General features: G+C 39.4%; 1 protein-coding gene across 3 annotated transcripts in view; it reads left to right on the forward strand.

The window, feature by feature from the left end:
* Positions 1-17,334, forward strand: part of PRKACB (protein kinase cAMP-activated catalytic subunit beta) — an 81,071-nt gene that overhangs the window by 28,555 nt on the left and 35,182 nt on the right. Inside the window, exon 1 of one of the 3 annotated variants that reach the window (XM_044432621.1) lies at positions 9,931-10,590. The exons of the other annotated variants lie outside the window; for them this stretch is intronic. Coding sequence (XP_044288556.1) covers positions 10,404-10,590 — 187 coding nt within the window. The 5' untranslated portion in view covers positions 9,931-10,403. Of the gene's footprint in view, positions 1-9,930; positions 10,591-17,334 lie in introns of those variants that run through there. 3 annotated transcript variants of the gene reach the window in all.

A 17,334-nucleotide genomic window follows, 5' to 3' on the forward strand; every position in this document is an offset into this window, starting at 1 on the left:
TTCTTTGATGGGGTGCTTGCATCTCCTTGTGCAAGCATGTGGTCACATCTGTTCTTTTCATTTGGGCAAGATATCCTTTTTTTTGGTAAGCTTTTTTCTCCCTAGTAGCTTCCTTGACTCTGTTAACCATGGTAGTCATTTCCTGGAGTTTGTGCTACCTTTTTTCACTTGTGGTATACATACTATCTGTGCCTCTATTATAGGTGTGTGTTGTGTTGTGTTTTGGTTCTCTCCAAGAACTCTGAAGCAATTTAAACTAGGTTTCCCTCTTCAACTTCTTCTTTACATCCTGTAATATGTCCTGGGAGACCTTGCGTAGGACTAAATCCAAGATTGCCTCCATGACCAACTGCTCTAGGACACAGTCATTTGTGACATTGAAAACTTTCACCTGTATGTCAGAACTGTAACATGAATTTATCCCATCAATGTGTGGGTAGCTGAAGTTCCATTATTACAGTACTGTCTTTGTTGGAGCCTCCCTGATTTCGCTTCCCATCTCAAGATAGCCATGAGTATCCTGTTTTAGAGGATGATAGAATATTTCTAGGACCAGATCAGTTTTGGAGCCTGGAATTTTTACCCATACTGGATCTGTAGAAGCATTTTCACACTTTACAGTATCGGGTCATCTGGACTCTATGCCCTCCTCAACTTATAGGACAGCACTTCCTCCCTGTGTTTTCTATAAAGTTTACATCCACCAGGTTTCCATAATGCCCACTATATCTAAGTTCCCCTGTGTTGCCAGGCAGGGTGGATTTGATTTAAATCAAATTGATTTAAAGCACAATTTAAATCACTAGTCAGACTATATTTAAATCATGATTTTCTATGTAATTTGCATGCATGCCTGCCTAAGCCATAGATAGAAGGACTTCATTAAAATATTCCCTAACCTGGGCCTCTTTAAGGTTTTCTCCTCTAGGGAAAGAATATTATGATAAACCTTGGGCTATACACAAAAAAATCCCAAGACTTGTGGAATATTCTGCTCAAAAGGTTTCGCTTTCATTTTTACTGCTTGCCCCTATTTCTTCATACTTAGCTTCTTGCCCAGATGTAATCCATGCCAACAATCTTCTTTTATTCATTTAATTTTTTGAAACAGCTCTTCAGAGGTACGGGGTTGATTCTGTGCACATGGATTTGCAAAGAAACAATGGAATTAAGGTCTTTTTCTCAATCTGTATTTTTATTACATTTTTACTGTGAAGAAGAGGCATATGATCTATGCAAACACAATTTCATGGTTTTAAGTACTGTAAAACCAAGCACCTGTGATAATATCTTCTAGACAGAAAAATTGCCCAATAATATTACAGAAACCTCTGGAAGAACATGGCATTGTGAGTGGATTAATGGAATTCATTTACTAAAAAATTTAAACATTGCATGAATATACAGCCTTATGCTACATAATTAAAAACTAATCCTTATGATGAATAACCTTTGGACTATAATGTATCTTAAACAGAAAACTTTTTAGATAGATTTTTCTTCAAAAAGCATTACAGTTTTAAAAAATCCAATTTAAATTTTTAAAATCTTATTTAATTTTTTAAAAATCATTTTTTAAACCACTGACTTTTATCCAGTCTATTGCCAGCTACCCCAGCTATCCCATTTTGGTCCTATAAGTTCTAGCATTTTCATAGAAACACCTGAGCACTCCAGCTGGAACTTTGTCCTCTCCAACTATTCTGACTTACCATAACTTCATTTACCTAATTCTTTCCTCCTACACTTGGGCAACCTGAAACTTCATCCCCTTCATCCACTAGGGATCATTTGACCCAACCAGATGCTTTCCAACTCTTGTCAGCTTTCTCCCAGGGCTCAGACAAACTCATAAGGAGAATTCCTAGCAGTAAATACTAGATTGACTTCAACAACCACTCTGTTCATTCTCGGAGTTCATTCTGGGTGATTGTGCTCCTGGAAAACAATTTGGTGGATAAAAAACTTTTTGGAGAGAAAGTTCTGTGGCTTTGAATGTGTGAAAGGAGGAAACCTAGCTCACAATAAGATGGGTACTCAGTACATCATAAGTCAAAGATGAGGTTTGCAGAATATGCCAACACTGAGGCTTCATGTGATGTTTGAACCCAGTGCCCCCCTGCCCCCTCCCAAATGGGTGACTACTTTGCAGCTCTGAACCACAACAATCCCTTGTTGTAGTGTTTCATAGCTAATCCTGCACTTGCCATTTTGTCCAGACCCGGACAAAAAAGGCCCAGAGCAAGTCCCAGACTCTACAGAGCCACATGGAAAGGGCAACAGAAAGATACCCCATGTTAGCCTAACATCAAAAACATAACATATATCTTTTCCAAAGGAGCTGCTCTGAAAGCTGGATGGAGGCTTCGGATTGAACAACTGGTACTCTTATTTCTTATCAGTGATATGAAAGATTGACATGAGTATTTGAAGGATTACCTTATAATCTGTTTTGTAACTACAGATTGAATTGTGAAACTTTAGTAGAGAACATGTATGCAGACTGCTTACACTCAAATATACTCAGAGATGTTTTCATTAATAGAAAGTTGTGGGACTCTGAATCTTGAATATTCAATGAGATGAACCTCTATGATGCAATAGTTTTGACTTGAAATCTTTAGTCAATGGGTCGGTTCACACGTAACAACAAGCTGCAGTAGAAAGCGGGCAGGCTGGAACTCTTGATGGAACATATTATAAGAAACTGAAAATCAATTGCCTATTGAATCTGACCCTCATTGTTCTTCTGGCACCTTTCCATACAAATTAATACTTTATTATTAAAATGAATTGGAACTTAATTAACTGAAACTTATTTTGTATTTCCTGTTATCACTGTAAAAGTACTAACTTGGTGTTTCACTCATAGAGTAGAATTTTCCTGTGAAAATTTGTTCTTGATCATTGGCAGAACCTCTGGAACTGATGGCATGTAACTCTGGGACCTACAGCAGGATAAGGAAGTGCCATGCAACACTTTTAGATCCAAACCCAAATACTGTACTGGAGTACTTTTGGCTCCAGTGAATATAGATTTACTGGGTTATTTTTGATCACTCAAATGGCTGCATTTTAAAGGTTTGGACAGTAGGTGCCAGTAGATATCTTCTGAATTTAAAATAGAAATGTGGCTGGTGCTACCATAGCAACAACTTCCTGTTGGCATTGTTATTTATAGAAATGCTGCTGCCTCATCTTTACATTGCTCTTTTGCTAAAGAGAGACTTTTCTAAATGGCTTTTAAAGGCTTTTTTGGCAAGACATAGAATATTTTTAAACTCCTGCGCTTGAACAGTTTTGGTTCAGTTGTTATATTTGTTATACTAATAGGCTAGATTCCAAAGAGAGATGTTAAGCACATCTAGCAGCTTAGATATGCTTAAGGAGAGTCTTTCTTTAATTCTTCCTATAGCAGTGTATACCCCAAGCTTCCCTATGCTATAGAAGAAGCTACTGCAAGTCCCCTGCTTTGTAAAAGTGGTTTGCTTTGCAACATCAAGAGGAGATGATTCTGTTTGAAACATTCAAGTGTTGGTAGCTAGATGTAACTAGGAGAACAATTCTTTGAATCCAACATAATTATGTTGCTTTTAGACTTGATATTTGTGGCAGTATTCACTGTAATCAATGTTTTAGCTTCCTGTGTAATTAATAGTAAACTGTGGAATTAAAAAAGTTACTGTCCACTTATAGTGCTGTCTTATAGATCTCTGCTCAGAAATAAGGCCTACTGTTCGGACTTACTCTTAGGTATACTTGTGTAGGACTGCAGTCACAGAGCATATATTCCCAAGGTAATAAGGGACTCCATAATTTCTGCATTGCATAAAGTCTGCCATAGCCCTCCCTTCTGAATCCCTCCTTGCTTAATGTATGTCTTAGCTGCTTTTAAAAACTATGGCCTCCTTCAGTTGCCTGCCCTCTCCAACCAAATCTGACTTCTTTTTATAAGATTATTTACTTTTTGCTGTTTTTTTCTCTTTTCTGAACTAATGCCCAATCAATTTCAAACTTTTCTAACTGTAGAGTCCTCCCATTTCTGCTTTACCATCCTACAGCTTTCATTTCTGACTTAAAATCACTATTACATGACTATTACCATTCATGTTGTAGTGGAGAGCCACAGACAGCTAGAACTCAAGTTCAGTAATATTTTTGTCTATCTTCCCTCCATACTCAAGAATGTATTGAATGTATTGAACCTATTCACAAAGTCTTCCATGTGTATCTCTTATTCAAAGCTGCTATGAAGCTGCCCTCCAGTAGGAGCAGGGGAATGTTATGAACATGATATCCTTCCTCATATCACTTCACATGATTATTTTTCTATACCACCACTCTTTGGGTGGTTCACAATAATTCATAAAAAGCGCACACATGAACCACAAATACCATAAAACAGCTTTAAAATTTCAATATACAAAAAGTAAAAGCAAATATGAAAACCATTTTATCAGCTAAGACAATTTATTAAAGAAATACAGCAAGCCCAGTAAGTCCTCCATAGGATATTAAATGCCCCTGAATGTCTTAGAGAAGAGGGCAGTCCTAATCTGCTGCTCTTGAAGCCAAGAATCACTCCATAAAGAAAGATGCTGTTGAGAAGTCCTTCTCCAAGCCTTCCATGGAGGTGGCACATGGAGGAAGTCTTCAGACCTTGACTGCAGCTCTTGGGTAGGTTTAAGCTGGGAGAAGTACTCTTTCATGTATCATGCTCTCAGGCTGTGTAGGGCTTTATAGATTAAAATCAGCTTCTTGGACCAGACTGAGAAGGATAAAAACAGCAAATTCAAATCAGTCAGAATTGGTGTTACATTTTGGATCCAGTTATTAATCTAGTGGTCCTATTTTGCACCAGCTGCAGCTTCTGAACTGTCTTCAAGGGCAAATTCACATTGAGCTCATTTCAGTAATCTAATTTGGAGATTACCAGAGCATAGTTTTACTGAAAACAGGCTATCACTGCCTAGATATGGACTAACAGCCAGTCTGGTAAAAGGTACTCAATGCCACTGAGTGATAAATACTGGTCAAGAAGAACACCCAAGAAACACACCTGCTCTTTCAGGAGGACTGTAGCCCTATCTAGAACAAGTTAAACATATTGTTCACTAACAGCATCTCAGTTCTGTCTAGATTGAAATGCAGTTCTTTAAACCTTATCCAGACCATTGTCACAGCCAGGCCCTGTTTTTACCAGATCCACAGCCTTACTGGTTGGAGATGAAAAGGAGAAATAAGCGCTGCATTTCATTAGCATAGGGATGGCAGTGCACTCCAAAACATGAAAAGCTTCTAGTTAGCAAATAAGATAGAACCCTGGAGAACCCAAGACTGGAGACACCATGGTGCTGAGCAATTCCCTAATGCTACTACCTGGAACCATTCACCATGCTGGGCGAGAACCACTGCAAAGCAGTACCCTCCACTTGCAGTTCAGACATTTCACTCAGGTTAGCTTAGTCAATTATATCAAAAGCTGCTAAGAGACCCAGAAGTATTAACTGGATCATACTTGGCCAGTCTCTTTCCCAACATACATCAGCCTATGTGGCAACCAAATCTAAAACCTGGCCTGAGCACCAGCTGAAATGGATGCAGATGATCAACAGTGCCTGAAGCTGGTCACCCACCACCCACTCAAGACCTTGCCAAGGAAAGAAACATTTGCTACTAGCCTATAATGGTTAAGTTCTGCCAGGCCCAAAGAGAATTTCTTCAGGAGTGGTCTTAGTGAACCTCTTTCAGATGGCATGGTCCACTCTCACAGGGAGGCACATCACCTCCCGGGACCAGCAGGCTGTTCTTCCCCTCTTCCTCCTAATTTTTATAAGCAAGGAGATAAAAGGATCCAGTTAGGACAAGTATCTTCAAGGAATTTTCCAAGCACCTTGTCAACATTCTCAAGCTGTACCAACTGAAATTTATCCAATAAAACTGGACCAGGTTGTGTTCTGGGTATTCTGTCAGATTTAACTGCTTGTAGCACTGGAGTCTAAATCCCAGCAGATGCAAGTGATTTTATCTTGGAAGTGCCTAGCATACAGTGTATGTTACAATGGGCCTTAGGAGTACAGTGTCCTTAGGATCAGCATGTAACAGACTATTAGATAACCTTAACAAGATTCACCAGGTGGTGAATAAAAGATTTAATAATCTCAGATGTTCTTCCTTTGCCACACTCACTGCTTCAAAATATAATTAATGATAAGCACAAACCAGAGTTTGATTGCAGCTACTTGGACTTATTCTCCATCTGCAGTCGAGCTCTATTTTCTTTTCTCTCAGCTCCAGGCTACACCATGGGGCTGTACAGGCTCTACAACAGAGAGAGTGTTCAGGAGAAATCATAAACAATCTGAGTCCTTTTTTTTTTTCTCATTCCACAGCTCAAACAGGGTTTCAGCAGGAGCACCTGCCATATCAGCTGGAAAATTTCCAGAGCTCTCATCTGGATTCATTAACCTTTGAGGGGAGAGAATCTCAATAGAATTCCCACTCTTGGGAAAAGCACCATCAGTCTAAGCATCAACAGGTGTTGATGAAAAAGGAACTAATTGAAAGTCTCTTACCTTCAATCACTGTACCCGTCCCCAGTTGAATAGATCTAGAGTGTGTCCTGCTACATGTTTTGGGTGGGTTCATATCTACATACCTGATGCATTTTATGTCTTCTTCGTCGTGGCCTCTGTGCATCACCCATATGGGTGCTGCGCCTGCGCAGTGCTTTTGGCCGGAAGATTGCAAGCTAACAGTTTTTGGCGGGAAAGCTCCACTCCCCCTCCCCCATGGCCTATAAAGAGCGGAGCATCCGCCATTTTGTTCAGTCTTTGCGACCGCCGTTCACTGTGCCTCATGCCGCTTTCGACTTTCGCTTAGAGCTGTTACCTTGCTCTCGATTGTCCTTCTTTCCCAGTTTTTTCTTCTAAAAAAAAAAACCTTGCTCTCAGTTCATTGTTCCTCATAGTTTTTCTCTTGTTATTTCTACTTTCGACCTATCTATCTAAACAAAAACAAAAACATATACTTACCCTCTGCACTATCCCTCTCTTCTTCTGCAATGGCGCAGCGAGCGGTTTTCCGCAAATGTGCAGACTGTGGGCCAAAAATGGCACCAACTGACCCGCATGACCTATGCCTCCTCTGCCTGGGAGAGGGCATAGGATGGATAAATGCGCGCATTGCCTGGCCTTCTCCAAGCAGGCCAGGAAGAACTACGAAAACCGCCTCTGGAGACTCCTTTGGGATCGGGCTCTGATGCAATCAGACCCGCTTGTTGCCGTCCCAAAATCTGGCTCCGCTTCTGTGGCCCCACCCTCACGGCGTTCGGATGAAGGTGCGTCTGCTTCGGTGGCTCCCTCTGCTTCAACTAAAAAGAAGCATGGAAAGAGGAAGCATGCCGAATCCGAGAAGTTGGCAGGCCATAAAAAGGCCAGGAAGGAGAAGGTCCCCAAGCCTCCCAAGAAAACCAGGAATTCGGACCGTCCGGACCGTCCCCGACATCGGGACTCAGATCCGATGGGCCCCTCGGTACCGGTAGTGCTTACGGTACCGACTCCGCCCGAACCGGTCCTCCAGGAGGCTATGCGGGTTACCCCTCAAGGGTCTCCCTGCCGTGTGGCTGACCTCCCGCCTGCACCCCTTCCAACTCTACGGGGTTCAATATCTGATGGGGAAATCCAGGACTCCCCTCCTAGGGCGAGGTCACCGACACCCATGCCCGCGGTCACGATGGAAGTGGACGTTGGACTGTCCCCACTGGGGAGCTGGAGGAGCCTCTCTGTAGAGCAACGTCCGGAGAGCTGGCGTCGCCCCTACTACCATACTTGGGGTGATCTGCTCTCCGTAGGGTACTACCCTGCTCCCAGGGCACAATCCTCTCCTCCATCCCGTGACCAACCGCGCTCATTGGATCCGAGGTGGGTGTCACCTCGATCCCCACAGGGTGGAAGCAGCTGCTCCTTCTCTCCGGCGGAGTCATCATCTTCGGCCCCACCCTACTACGGTGCCGATTCAGCCAACTCGGAGGTCATCTCAACCTCTCCGGATGTCGCTGTGACATCCCAGGGTCCTGCGTTGCCTGATGAGTCCCACATCTCCTTCGCGGAGCTGATGTCTAGACTTGTCCAGTCCCTGGACATCGATGCTGCCCAGCGCCCGGGACCAACGACGGACAAGTTCTACGATGTCGTCCGCGGGGAGCAATCGACATCCATTGTCCTGCCGCTCATAACCACCTTGTGGCAGGCAATGACGCAGCCCTGGGACTTGCCATCACATCCTCAGCCGACATCCAGGAGATATGAGTCGATGTACAGGGTTCAGGAGGAGGACATCCCCTTCCTCCTCCGACATCCCAAACTGAACTCTGTGGTCGTCGAATCCTTGCAGGGCAGAGAGGCGAGAGGGCACACGGCACCGAGAGATAAAGATGGCCGAAAAATAGACTCCCTGGCTAGGCAAGTCTACGCTGCTTCAGGCCTGGGGCTCCGTATATCAAATTACGAGGCAACGTTGGCGAGGTATCAATACTTTATTATGCAGCGCCTGCACAATGTCGCCTCCACCCTCCCGGACCACCAAGGTGACCTCGCGAAGGTCCTGATTAAGGAAGCCATGCAGGCCGCGGTGCAGCAGTTATCCACGGTGAGGCACCACGTGGATACTGACTCATGGGCCTTGGTCGGTGCCATTTCTCTCCAAAGGCATGCATGGCTTCGGAACTGTAATTTTCCAGAAGAAACCAAGTGCCGGATCGAGGGAATGCCTTTTGATGGAACAGGGCTTTTCCATTCTCGCACCGACCACAAGCTCAAGAAGCTGCATGAATCAAGGATGATGGCACGCAGGATGGAGATACAGTCCCACGCCAGACGTAAGTGGTCCTGGAATCGTCCATTCTACAGGCAATCATATCAACCGAGGCAGCAGCCACAACACCGCCAGCAACAGCAGCACCGCCGTCCTCAGCCCCAACAACGCTTCCAACAAGGCCACCGTCGTTTCAACGATCGGAGGCAACGTTGACGGGACTGGCGAACCATTCCTCACGCTCCACCAATACCCACCCCCCTCTCATCTGGGGCTCGGTTTTGAAGCCGACTCCCCATTTGGGAGTCCATCACACGTTGGGGCGCACGTTCGGTCATCAAAGACTGAACAAAATGGCGGACGCTCTGCTCTTTATAGGCCATAGGGGAGGGGGAGCGGAGCTTTCCCACCAAAAACTGTTAGCTTGCAATCTTCCGGCCAAAGGCACTGCGCAGGCGCAGCACCCATATGTATGACTGCACAGATGGCCACTCGAAGAACATAAGTTACAGGTAAGCAACCTGCTTTTTCCCTCCACTCCCATCCTCAATGGTGCAGTTGTATATGAGAAAGACATGGGAGGGAATTTTAAACTTTAAATGTACTTAGTTTATTTATATGCCACAGCAGCTTAAAATCAATAATTAATTAAGCAAATCAATAAATTGTCTGTTAAATGTGTGGGTTGCTACTCTGTTCTTGATTGCTCTTACTATCTCATAAAATACTCATTATCCGAACATTTTCAATACCTTTATACTGATGCCAAGGGTCTAGAAAAATAAATGTACCAATTAAAATAAATAACATTGAATACTTGTGGCTTAGGAAACATTTTACTTCAATTTGTGAAGCAAAAGTTAACTAAACTTCTACAAAGTAGTTTCTGTACATTTCACACACACACACACACACACACACACACACACACTCCATATACAAAGCCTACATTGTACTAGGATCTCTCTGTTTAATTTTCTTGTAATAGCAAAGGATAAATGTAACCAATGAGTCAGAGTACTGACCTTCAGTTACCTCCATATCTTAGTAGAAGGAGTATGAATTTCATTTGAGAAGAACTCCTGCAAAGGCCTGTGTGTCTTGACTGCTCACTGTGTGAACATGTCTTGCAATATGTAAATACACTTTTGAAAAGCTGTCCATTGTTATTAAAGTAATAATGTATAATAATTAATACCTAACTTCTGACTCTTAAATGTGGAATAAATGTGAACACATACATGCATGATTGTTTGCATGACCTAGCTGCTAGTTCCCCTTTTGCCTTGAACAAGCTTGTGCCTATTCTCATTGCAATGCAGTTTATTTTGGAAGATAGGAAGAATTAATATGCAAACAGGGCAGTTTTATTTTTTTTCTAGTCCCCACACTGAGCTGATATCAAGAGGATTTTGCTGAGAATAGCTCTTGAAGTTTGGTTTTATATTAACAGGAAGCAGAACAGCAGTTGTGGCTTGAGCAAACTGCATACAGGAAGTCTGACACATGCCTAGCACTTGACTTCTGTGTTATGCTCTTAAGTTCAGAATTGTTTTCTTGTGTTTAACGTGCACCTTAAATGTAGATCAATGGCAGCTCAGAAAGAGCTGCAGGGTAGCTCAAGCTCAGGCACTGCTAATGCTTTGCAGAGACTAGAAGGGTTTGCCAATAGACTTTTTCACAGGCATTCCAAGGGTTCTGCAAATGAACTGAAAGTAGCTCTGGAAAATGAATCTCCTTGTTTATCTGAATTTGTTGCACTGTGGGACAGATCAAGTAAGTATGTAGAAGTTACTTGGTTTGCAATTGCAAGATATAGATTATTGTACAATAAATATAGAAAAATATTGACAGCTAAATTGATGAGTTAAATAATTAGCAGGTTGATCCAAGGCTGTATGTAGTTTTGTTTGTAAACCACTTAAAGAGTACATACTACCAGCTGTTAGCTGTCTTGTGTTAGTTTATTAACTTGCATGCATTTCTGTTTATTTTTGATCTATGATTCTCCATTATTTAAAATTGGTTTCTTGAAGCTGTAATGGTGGATTTAAATACATTATTGTTTGTTCTTACACTTAAACTTTGTAAGAGACTTACAATGTGATAGACGTTAACTATGATCAAGCAGCGTTGGCCCTATATTGAAGCAGGCCTATGCGTGCAGAGCCTGTTGCAGTGTGGGCTCCATGCACATTAAGAGTGGTGTGATGTGCAAGAAAGGATGACCAGTATGTACACTTGTGCAGTACCTCTTGTTGTATCTGATGTGGATAGTCTTTTCCATTGTACATGAAGTTTTTTTTTTTTTTGCATACGCTTATGTTGCATTCATTAAATCATTAGATTGAGTTCATAAAGTAACAAACTATATATGACCTTGTTTTTAATTTTTGCTGGCATTTCAAAATTGATGCCACCAGTTCATAAAAAGCAGCATTGCAAATACAAGAGTATTCATTTTCAAAAAAATGTTGAACACACCAAATATTTATTAAATTATACTATTTTAAACGTATTTTGCTATATAATAGCAAAGTATCCATGGGGCATAGGTTCCAAGCCCCCCAGCAGATGTCTGAAAGTCCAGATAGTAGTGAACACTATATATTGTACATGCATGATTAAGCAAAATTAGGGTTACTTGAACACAAGCATTGTGATACTGTGAGAGCTGATCTGATAACTGAGGCAGCTGCTAAATGACTAACGGCTGCATAGCATACACAACATGGATACTCCAGACAAAGGGGTGATTAACATCCCAGGCTGGACAGCACAAGATTTCATCACATTACTCAAAATGGCCCACAATTTATGAATTTTTACTGTATTTCTGGAATTTTCTGTTTAATTTTTTGACTGCAGTCAACCGCGGTTTAGTGAAACCACAGTAACTGAAAGAGCAGATATGAGGGTCTTACTGTATTTGTAAGTCATCCTTCTACAATGGAAAACAGAGTGACATTTTAGTCTCACAATAACCATGTGATTAAGAGTTTTTTGAGAGTTAAATTTTGGCAATTAGCTCCTTAGCTGAAAAGATTTGAACCTAAGAACACATCCTTACAGAATTGCTAATCAGTAGACAGAGTACCTTCAGAGCCAAAATTTCTGTCTATCTTGCCAGCAGGAGCCAGGCAGGGTAGGAAGAGGGTAGAAATGAAAATGCTTTCCCTCCCTCCATGTGTGTGCGCGTCTATTTAATTGTCCTCTTGGCACAGTGGAAAGACTTGAGAATCCTAAAGATCTTGGCTTCTCCTCCCTCCACACTGACCATCCCACTTTCTTTTTCCTTTACCTAAGCTGGTGGCAGCAAAAAAGTACAGCCACAGTAATGCTTTCACTGGCAGCTGGGGGAGTGTTAAAAGTAATGTAGCAAATAGAATGCACATGATTTTCCAAGCCAACTCTCAGTAAACCAGTAAAATGAGAAGGAAAAAAATTGTAAATTTTCCAAAATCTAAGCTGAAAATCTATTTTGAAAATCACAAGGGAGAACACTGGATTTCCATTTGTACTTAGCTTTTAGTGCCCTGGGTGCTTCCAACTCTTTTACTTCTGCTTGGTATTTCAGCAGACTCAGTGTAATTAGATTTATTCAGGTTTGCTGTCTTTAAGAGTTCATGGTAGGAGTACAAACATGCAAAAATGCAGTGAAAGAGACAACAGAAGGTGGTGGTGGTTTTTTCTTACCTGTCAGGTATTAGGAATATGATCAAGAAAATGGCTTTTTAGTATAGTGTGAATAAATTTCTGTGTTAAAATAGAGTTTGATATTCTCAGTCTCTGTCAAGTTTATCACAGATCTCCTCTCTTTTAATCTATGCATATTTGCCTAATTTGTTTGACAAAGTATCATATGTGAAGTATAGTGAATAGTTTCTTTTGAAATTTATTATTAATAATTGTGCACATGGATTGTTATGAAGCCCTTTTGTGATCACAATAAGCAAATAATGTGTATAGTTCTGTTCAAGTATAAACAGAAAGTAATAAACATACCTGTTTTTATAAGAACAGTTTTAATGTATACTAGGAAACCCCAACTGTAGTTCAGGTTTAAAATGTTCAACTGAGAAGATTAATGTAGATAAATTTCTGAATTGTTACTGATGTGATACATGCTTATCTTCAAAATCATATTGAATGATAATTTATTTTCCAAAAACAGAAGAAACTAAAATTGTCCACATCACTGTACTTAAGCAGCTGAGAACAACATAATTTCATGTTTTCCACTTCTGAGAACTAGGTATCAGTTACCTGAAGAATTGTTAGATATTTTATTCTACACCCACTGATTCCAGACTTTACTATATGAAGCTATGTATTTTGAGTGTTCTGACTCAATACAATTTCAGTTTTAAAAGTGGACAGATTGCTTGTAATATTAAATAAAATGCATAGGGCACCATCCAGTGCTCCAGTGTAGGCAACCTCTGGTACAATGCCAATAGTATTTACTGGTGCAGGGAGTTTTCCATGTAATTTTATTACACCAGCTAATACTATTGCCATTGTGCTAAAGGCCCTTTACACCTTATATCAAGGGCATAAATGGAGCAGCAGTGTTGGATGTGCCCATAGTTTGTTACATGATGCAGTGTCTTAAAAAGATCAGGTTTTATGTGCAGGTAGTAATTTTATGCAGATGGCTTTGTATGGCCCATTTCGGAATAATTGTCTTAGCTATCTTGTCTTAGCAGACTGGAGATCAGTAATAATTGTTTTCAGGTCCAGACTGAATGCAGGTACCATGATTGAGGCCCCTTCTAGTGTTTTAGTTATTATTGATACTGTATTCTTTTTTATTTTACATATTCTAATAAGTTTCAAAGCCACATAGGGTTGGCTAGCTGAGGCACTGTATGTTATTACCAGGAACCTTCTTATTGACTAATGAGATTTTCTTCCTAGAAAGTTTGCTGAGGTTCTCATCTTGTGGGTAACATAAAATATAAATACATTAAGAGTACCAAACATGGTTAGGATTTGCAGTATTGTATTAAAATACTTCAAAATCCCCTTAGATATCCAAGTGCTCCTCAAAAGGCAAATCTTGTAGACAATATTGAGACTAACAATTTGAAAGTAGGTAAGCTCATATGATGAAAAATATATTGTAAAGTTGTATATGCCTTTTTTTGACATATCCTATTTGTGAAATGTCTTCTTAAAGAGGAAGTTGCATATCTGTGAGTTGTCAGTAGTTGTGGTCTAGTAATGTGAACTGAAGGGCTGGAGATCATTCTGTTTCTTTGCCCAGCACTGACTTCCTCACACTGCATTTTACTTATTCTATGACAGGCTTAACATTCAGCTTTTGAGATGTGATATTATCTCTATTAATTCTAATTTTAATGTGTGATATGAGAGCAATGTAGATTTTTAAAAATCAGTTTGCATAGACTCCTGCCTACAATTTAGAAGCATACCTCTGTGATGCTATAATGATATAAAAGAATATTATTTATGTTTTACAGTTTTTGAGAATTAGGTTCTTCACATGGCTTACCTTTGTTAACAGAACTGTAATAAAATACTTATTAAACTCCTGTTCAATATATGGTCCTCTTTATCACAGAAGCATTGCATTCTAATATGTGGAAACCCTATTGTGGCTGGCAGATTTAGCCATAGTTTGTTTTCTTATTCATGGTTAATTGTGCTGAATACCATGGGTCTGTTGTGACTAAGGTATGTGTTTTAGTGTCTGCCCATACATTTGGTAAACTTACACTGTCCTAATCAGGGTAAAAGTAACATCAGTGGCTTAATATTATGTCTGCACCAGGTCAGGGGTTTATCTTAACAGAAAGGTTTAGATTTAGATCAACTCATTTCCTGATGGGTATCCTTAGAGAAATAATTCTCTGTTGTAGTTCTTTAACTGTAACATGAAAATAAGGTTAGGATTATTCAAGAAAACAGCAAACTGTTATAATTCAGGCTATACATTTAAACCATGCTTTTATGTTGGAGCTACTTGCCTGACTCTCTGAAAATGACCTGTGTCAGTAATATGGCACTACTGTAGCCAGGTAGGTATGGGTAGAGTGAGTGATACCAAGTAGTTTGCTTGGTTGAGCTTTTATTTGTAAGCATGGCAGTAAATGTTATAATGGAAAAAGTTGTGTTTTCTGAGCATTTGATACGATACTGTAGAGCTTCCAGTAGAAAATTCTGAGTTGTGTGCCTCTGGAGAAATGAAGTCCTGAAGAATCATTTGTATGAAATACATAGTGATGTTTTTCATGTGAATAGATTAAAGCATTAGGAAAAACTAGTGGTTGGGTACAAGCAGACCGATAATTCTTCTCTAAGGTTGCTATGGAAACAAGCAGTGCTTGATATAATTGGGAACATCTTAAAACATCCTGGCGTTTTCTTTTCTCTCTCTGCCATTTTGCGATGCTGTCGATGATTATAGGTAATGCTGGCTCAGGAACAAGTAGTTAATGAACATCACTATTTGAATATTGATCTATTCACCACTGGCATTTTTATTGGATAGCTTTACTATCTGAAAACTGCCTGGATGAAAGCAAGCTCCCTGGATTTGTTTGTCTTCCAGTTCTAATAGCTGTATGTGAGGATGCCAATGCTGCTACACTAGAGACTAAATAATTAATTCACAGGACAAGTATTACTAGCAATATGCTTCCAAAAACTAACCTTTCAATATGAATGGTAAGTCATTCACATTGTTGTTAATGTTTTAATTTCTTTCAGTCATGGATTTACTTGTTTTCATTTTTTTAAAAATTGACAAAAATGTCCTCTGTGCTACCATACATTTTCATGTGCATTTTTCTCCTTTCATAATCTGGATATAATAAAGAAGGTTTTTAAATTGCTCAATACTTAATGATTTAATGTTCTAAAAAGCTTCAGAGTACAGCATGTTATCCCATGGCAGCTTTAGATATACTATCATTTATAGTATAGCTGATGCTTTTTTGCACATTTGTCTGTTTTGGTACGTATAATTGATATTCAGTGATTTTAAATAAAATCTTCAAAGAATATTCTAAAATTTATTTCAGTTTGTCTCCTTTTGGCATCTTTCATAAATCACATGTACATTTCTACAAATTATATTTAAGTAATAATGAATTTTATAATTTCCAAAATGTTAAGTGTTTTACTTATGCATATAAGATAGATTTTGCTACAGATATCTTCTTAAGGATTTATTTGTGTGTATCTGGGTATACACACTTTTCAGAAAGGTGCTGGCATTCAAATTGAAGCTGATTTGGTGAGGTAGTGAGAGAAATGCAGTGTTCTGTTTGCTAAATTGATATTTGTGTGTATTTTTGGAAAAGTAAGCTTGATTTTGAGATCATTTAAAGGGTAGAGTGAAACAATATAGATTGTCTGCCCCTTAATTCATTCATTAACTATGAATTAAGTAAGAAAAGTAAGAAGCAAAATACCTATAGTACAAAATATTCTGTTTTTAACAATATAATCTTGTGTTTAAATTGTGGGTGCCTTTAAAAAGGGCATCATGCACTTTGAATTTTCAGAAGTACTTTTTAAAATTATATAAAATTATACATATATTTAACAATATATGAAATTATCTTTATATTTTGTAATTTATTAAATATTTTATAAAATTACAAGCTCTTAAGCAGTGTAAAAATGCAATTGAAACAGTAAAACTGTTTATAAATTTTGATAATTTGGATAGCTATTTATAGCTATTCCATAAAAGACAAGGTTGGTACAGAAGATAACAACTGAAATATGCTTATCTGCAATGTAGATATAATGTTCTAAGAATATTTATTCTGTGTAAAATAAATTGCCTTCCCAGTGGTTTACTCTTACAATCATAGAACAAACACAGGGTGCGATGTGAGGGGTTTCTGTGTGGGGGAGGGAGTGGATATACATGCAGAACAGGGATCTGGTTCAGACACCTGTCTGATTTAGTCATGGTAACTGCATATGCAGTTTACATGGTAGCTGTAAAAAAAAAAAAACTTCCCCCAAAGGATTGTAAGCTGATAGATTTATCTTGATTTTTTTCCTCCTTTACCTAAAATAAATGATGCTTTTTCTGTGTTCTGTTGCATTTTAGATATTTTCTTGAACAGAGTTTAATCATTCAGTTGAGTACAAACAACATGAAGAAACAGGTTTCTAAACAATGATCCCCATGTTGGATCAGATCTCTTGCATATGAAAGAATACCTCACAGCAGTTAAACTGCATTCAGCATCTGGGGCTAAGTGCAGGGTGATACGTGTTCATTTGTAAACATGAGTGTAACCCATAATGGATAGATGGTGTACTAAGCTTTATTAGATAATCAGGTCAGATGATATTCTTACGCTATCTTATGATCCGGAGGAGAGAACATGCCTGTGCTGTGGGTTTTCAAGGAAAAATTGAACTGGAAATATTTCCTATGCAAAGCAGGTTAATTTGCATAGGATAATCCGTATCAGAATATTTTCAGATTACATCTGGACATTTTGGATGACTTAGAGCATAGTTGTTTAC

This window comes from Varanus komodoensis, unplaced genomic scaffold (genome assembly GCF_004798865.1).
Source record: "Varanus komodoensis strain SLA01 unplaced genomic scaffold, ASM479886v1 scaffold24, whole genome shotgun sequence".
In the NCBI taxonomy this organism is placed as follows: Eukaryota; Metazoa; Chordata; class Lepidosauria; order Squamata; family Varanidae; genus Varanus; species Varanus komodoensis.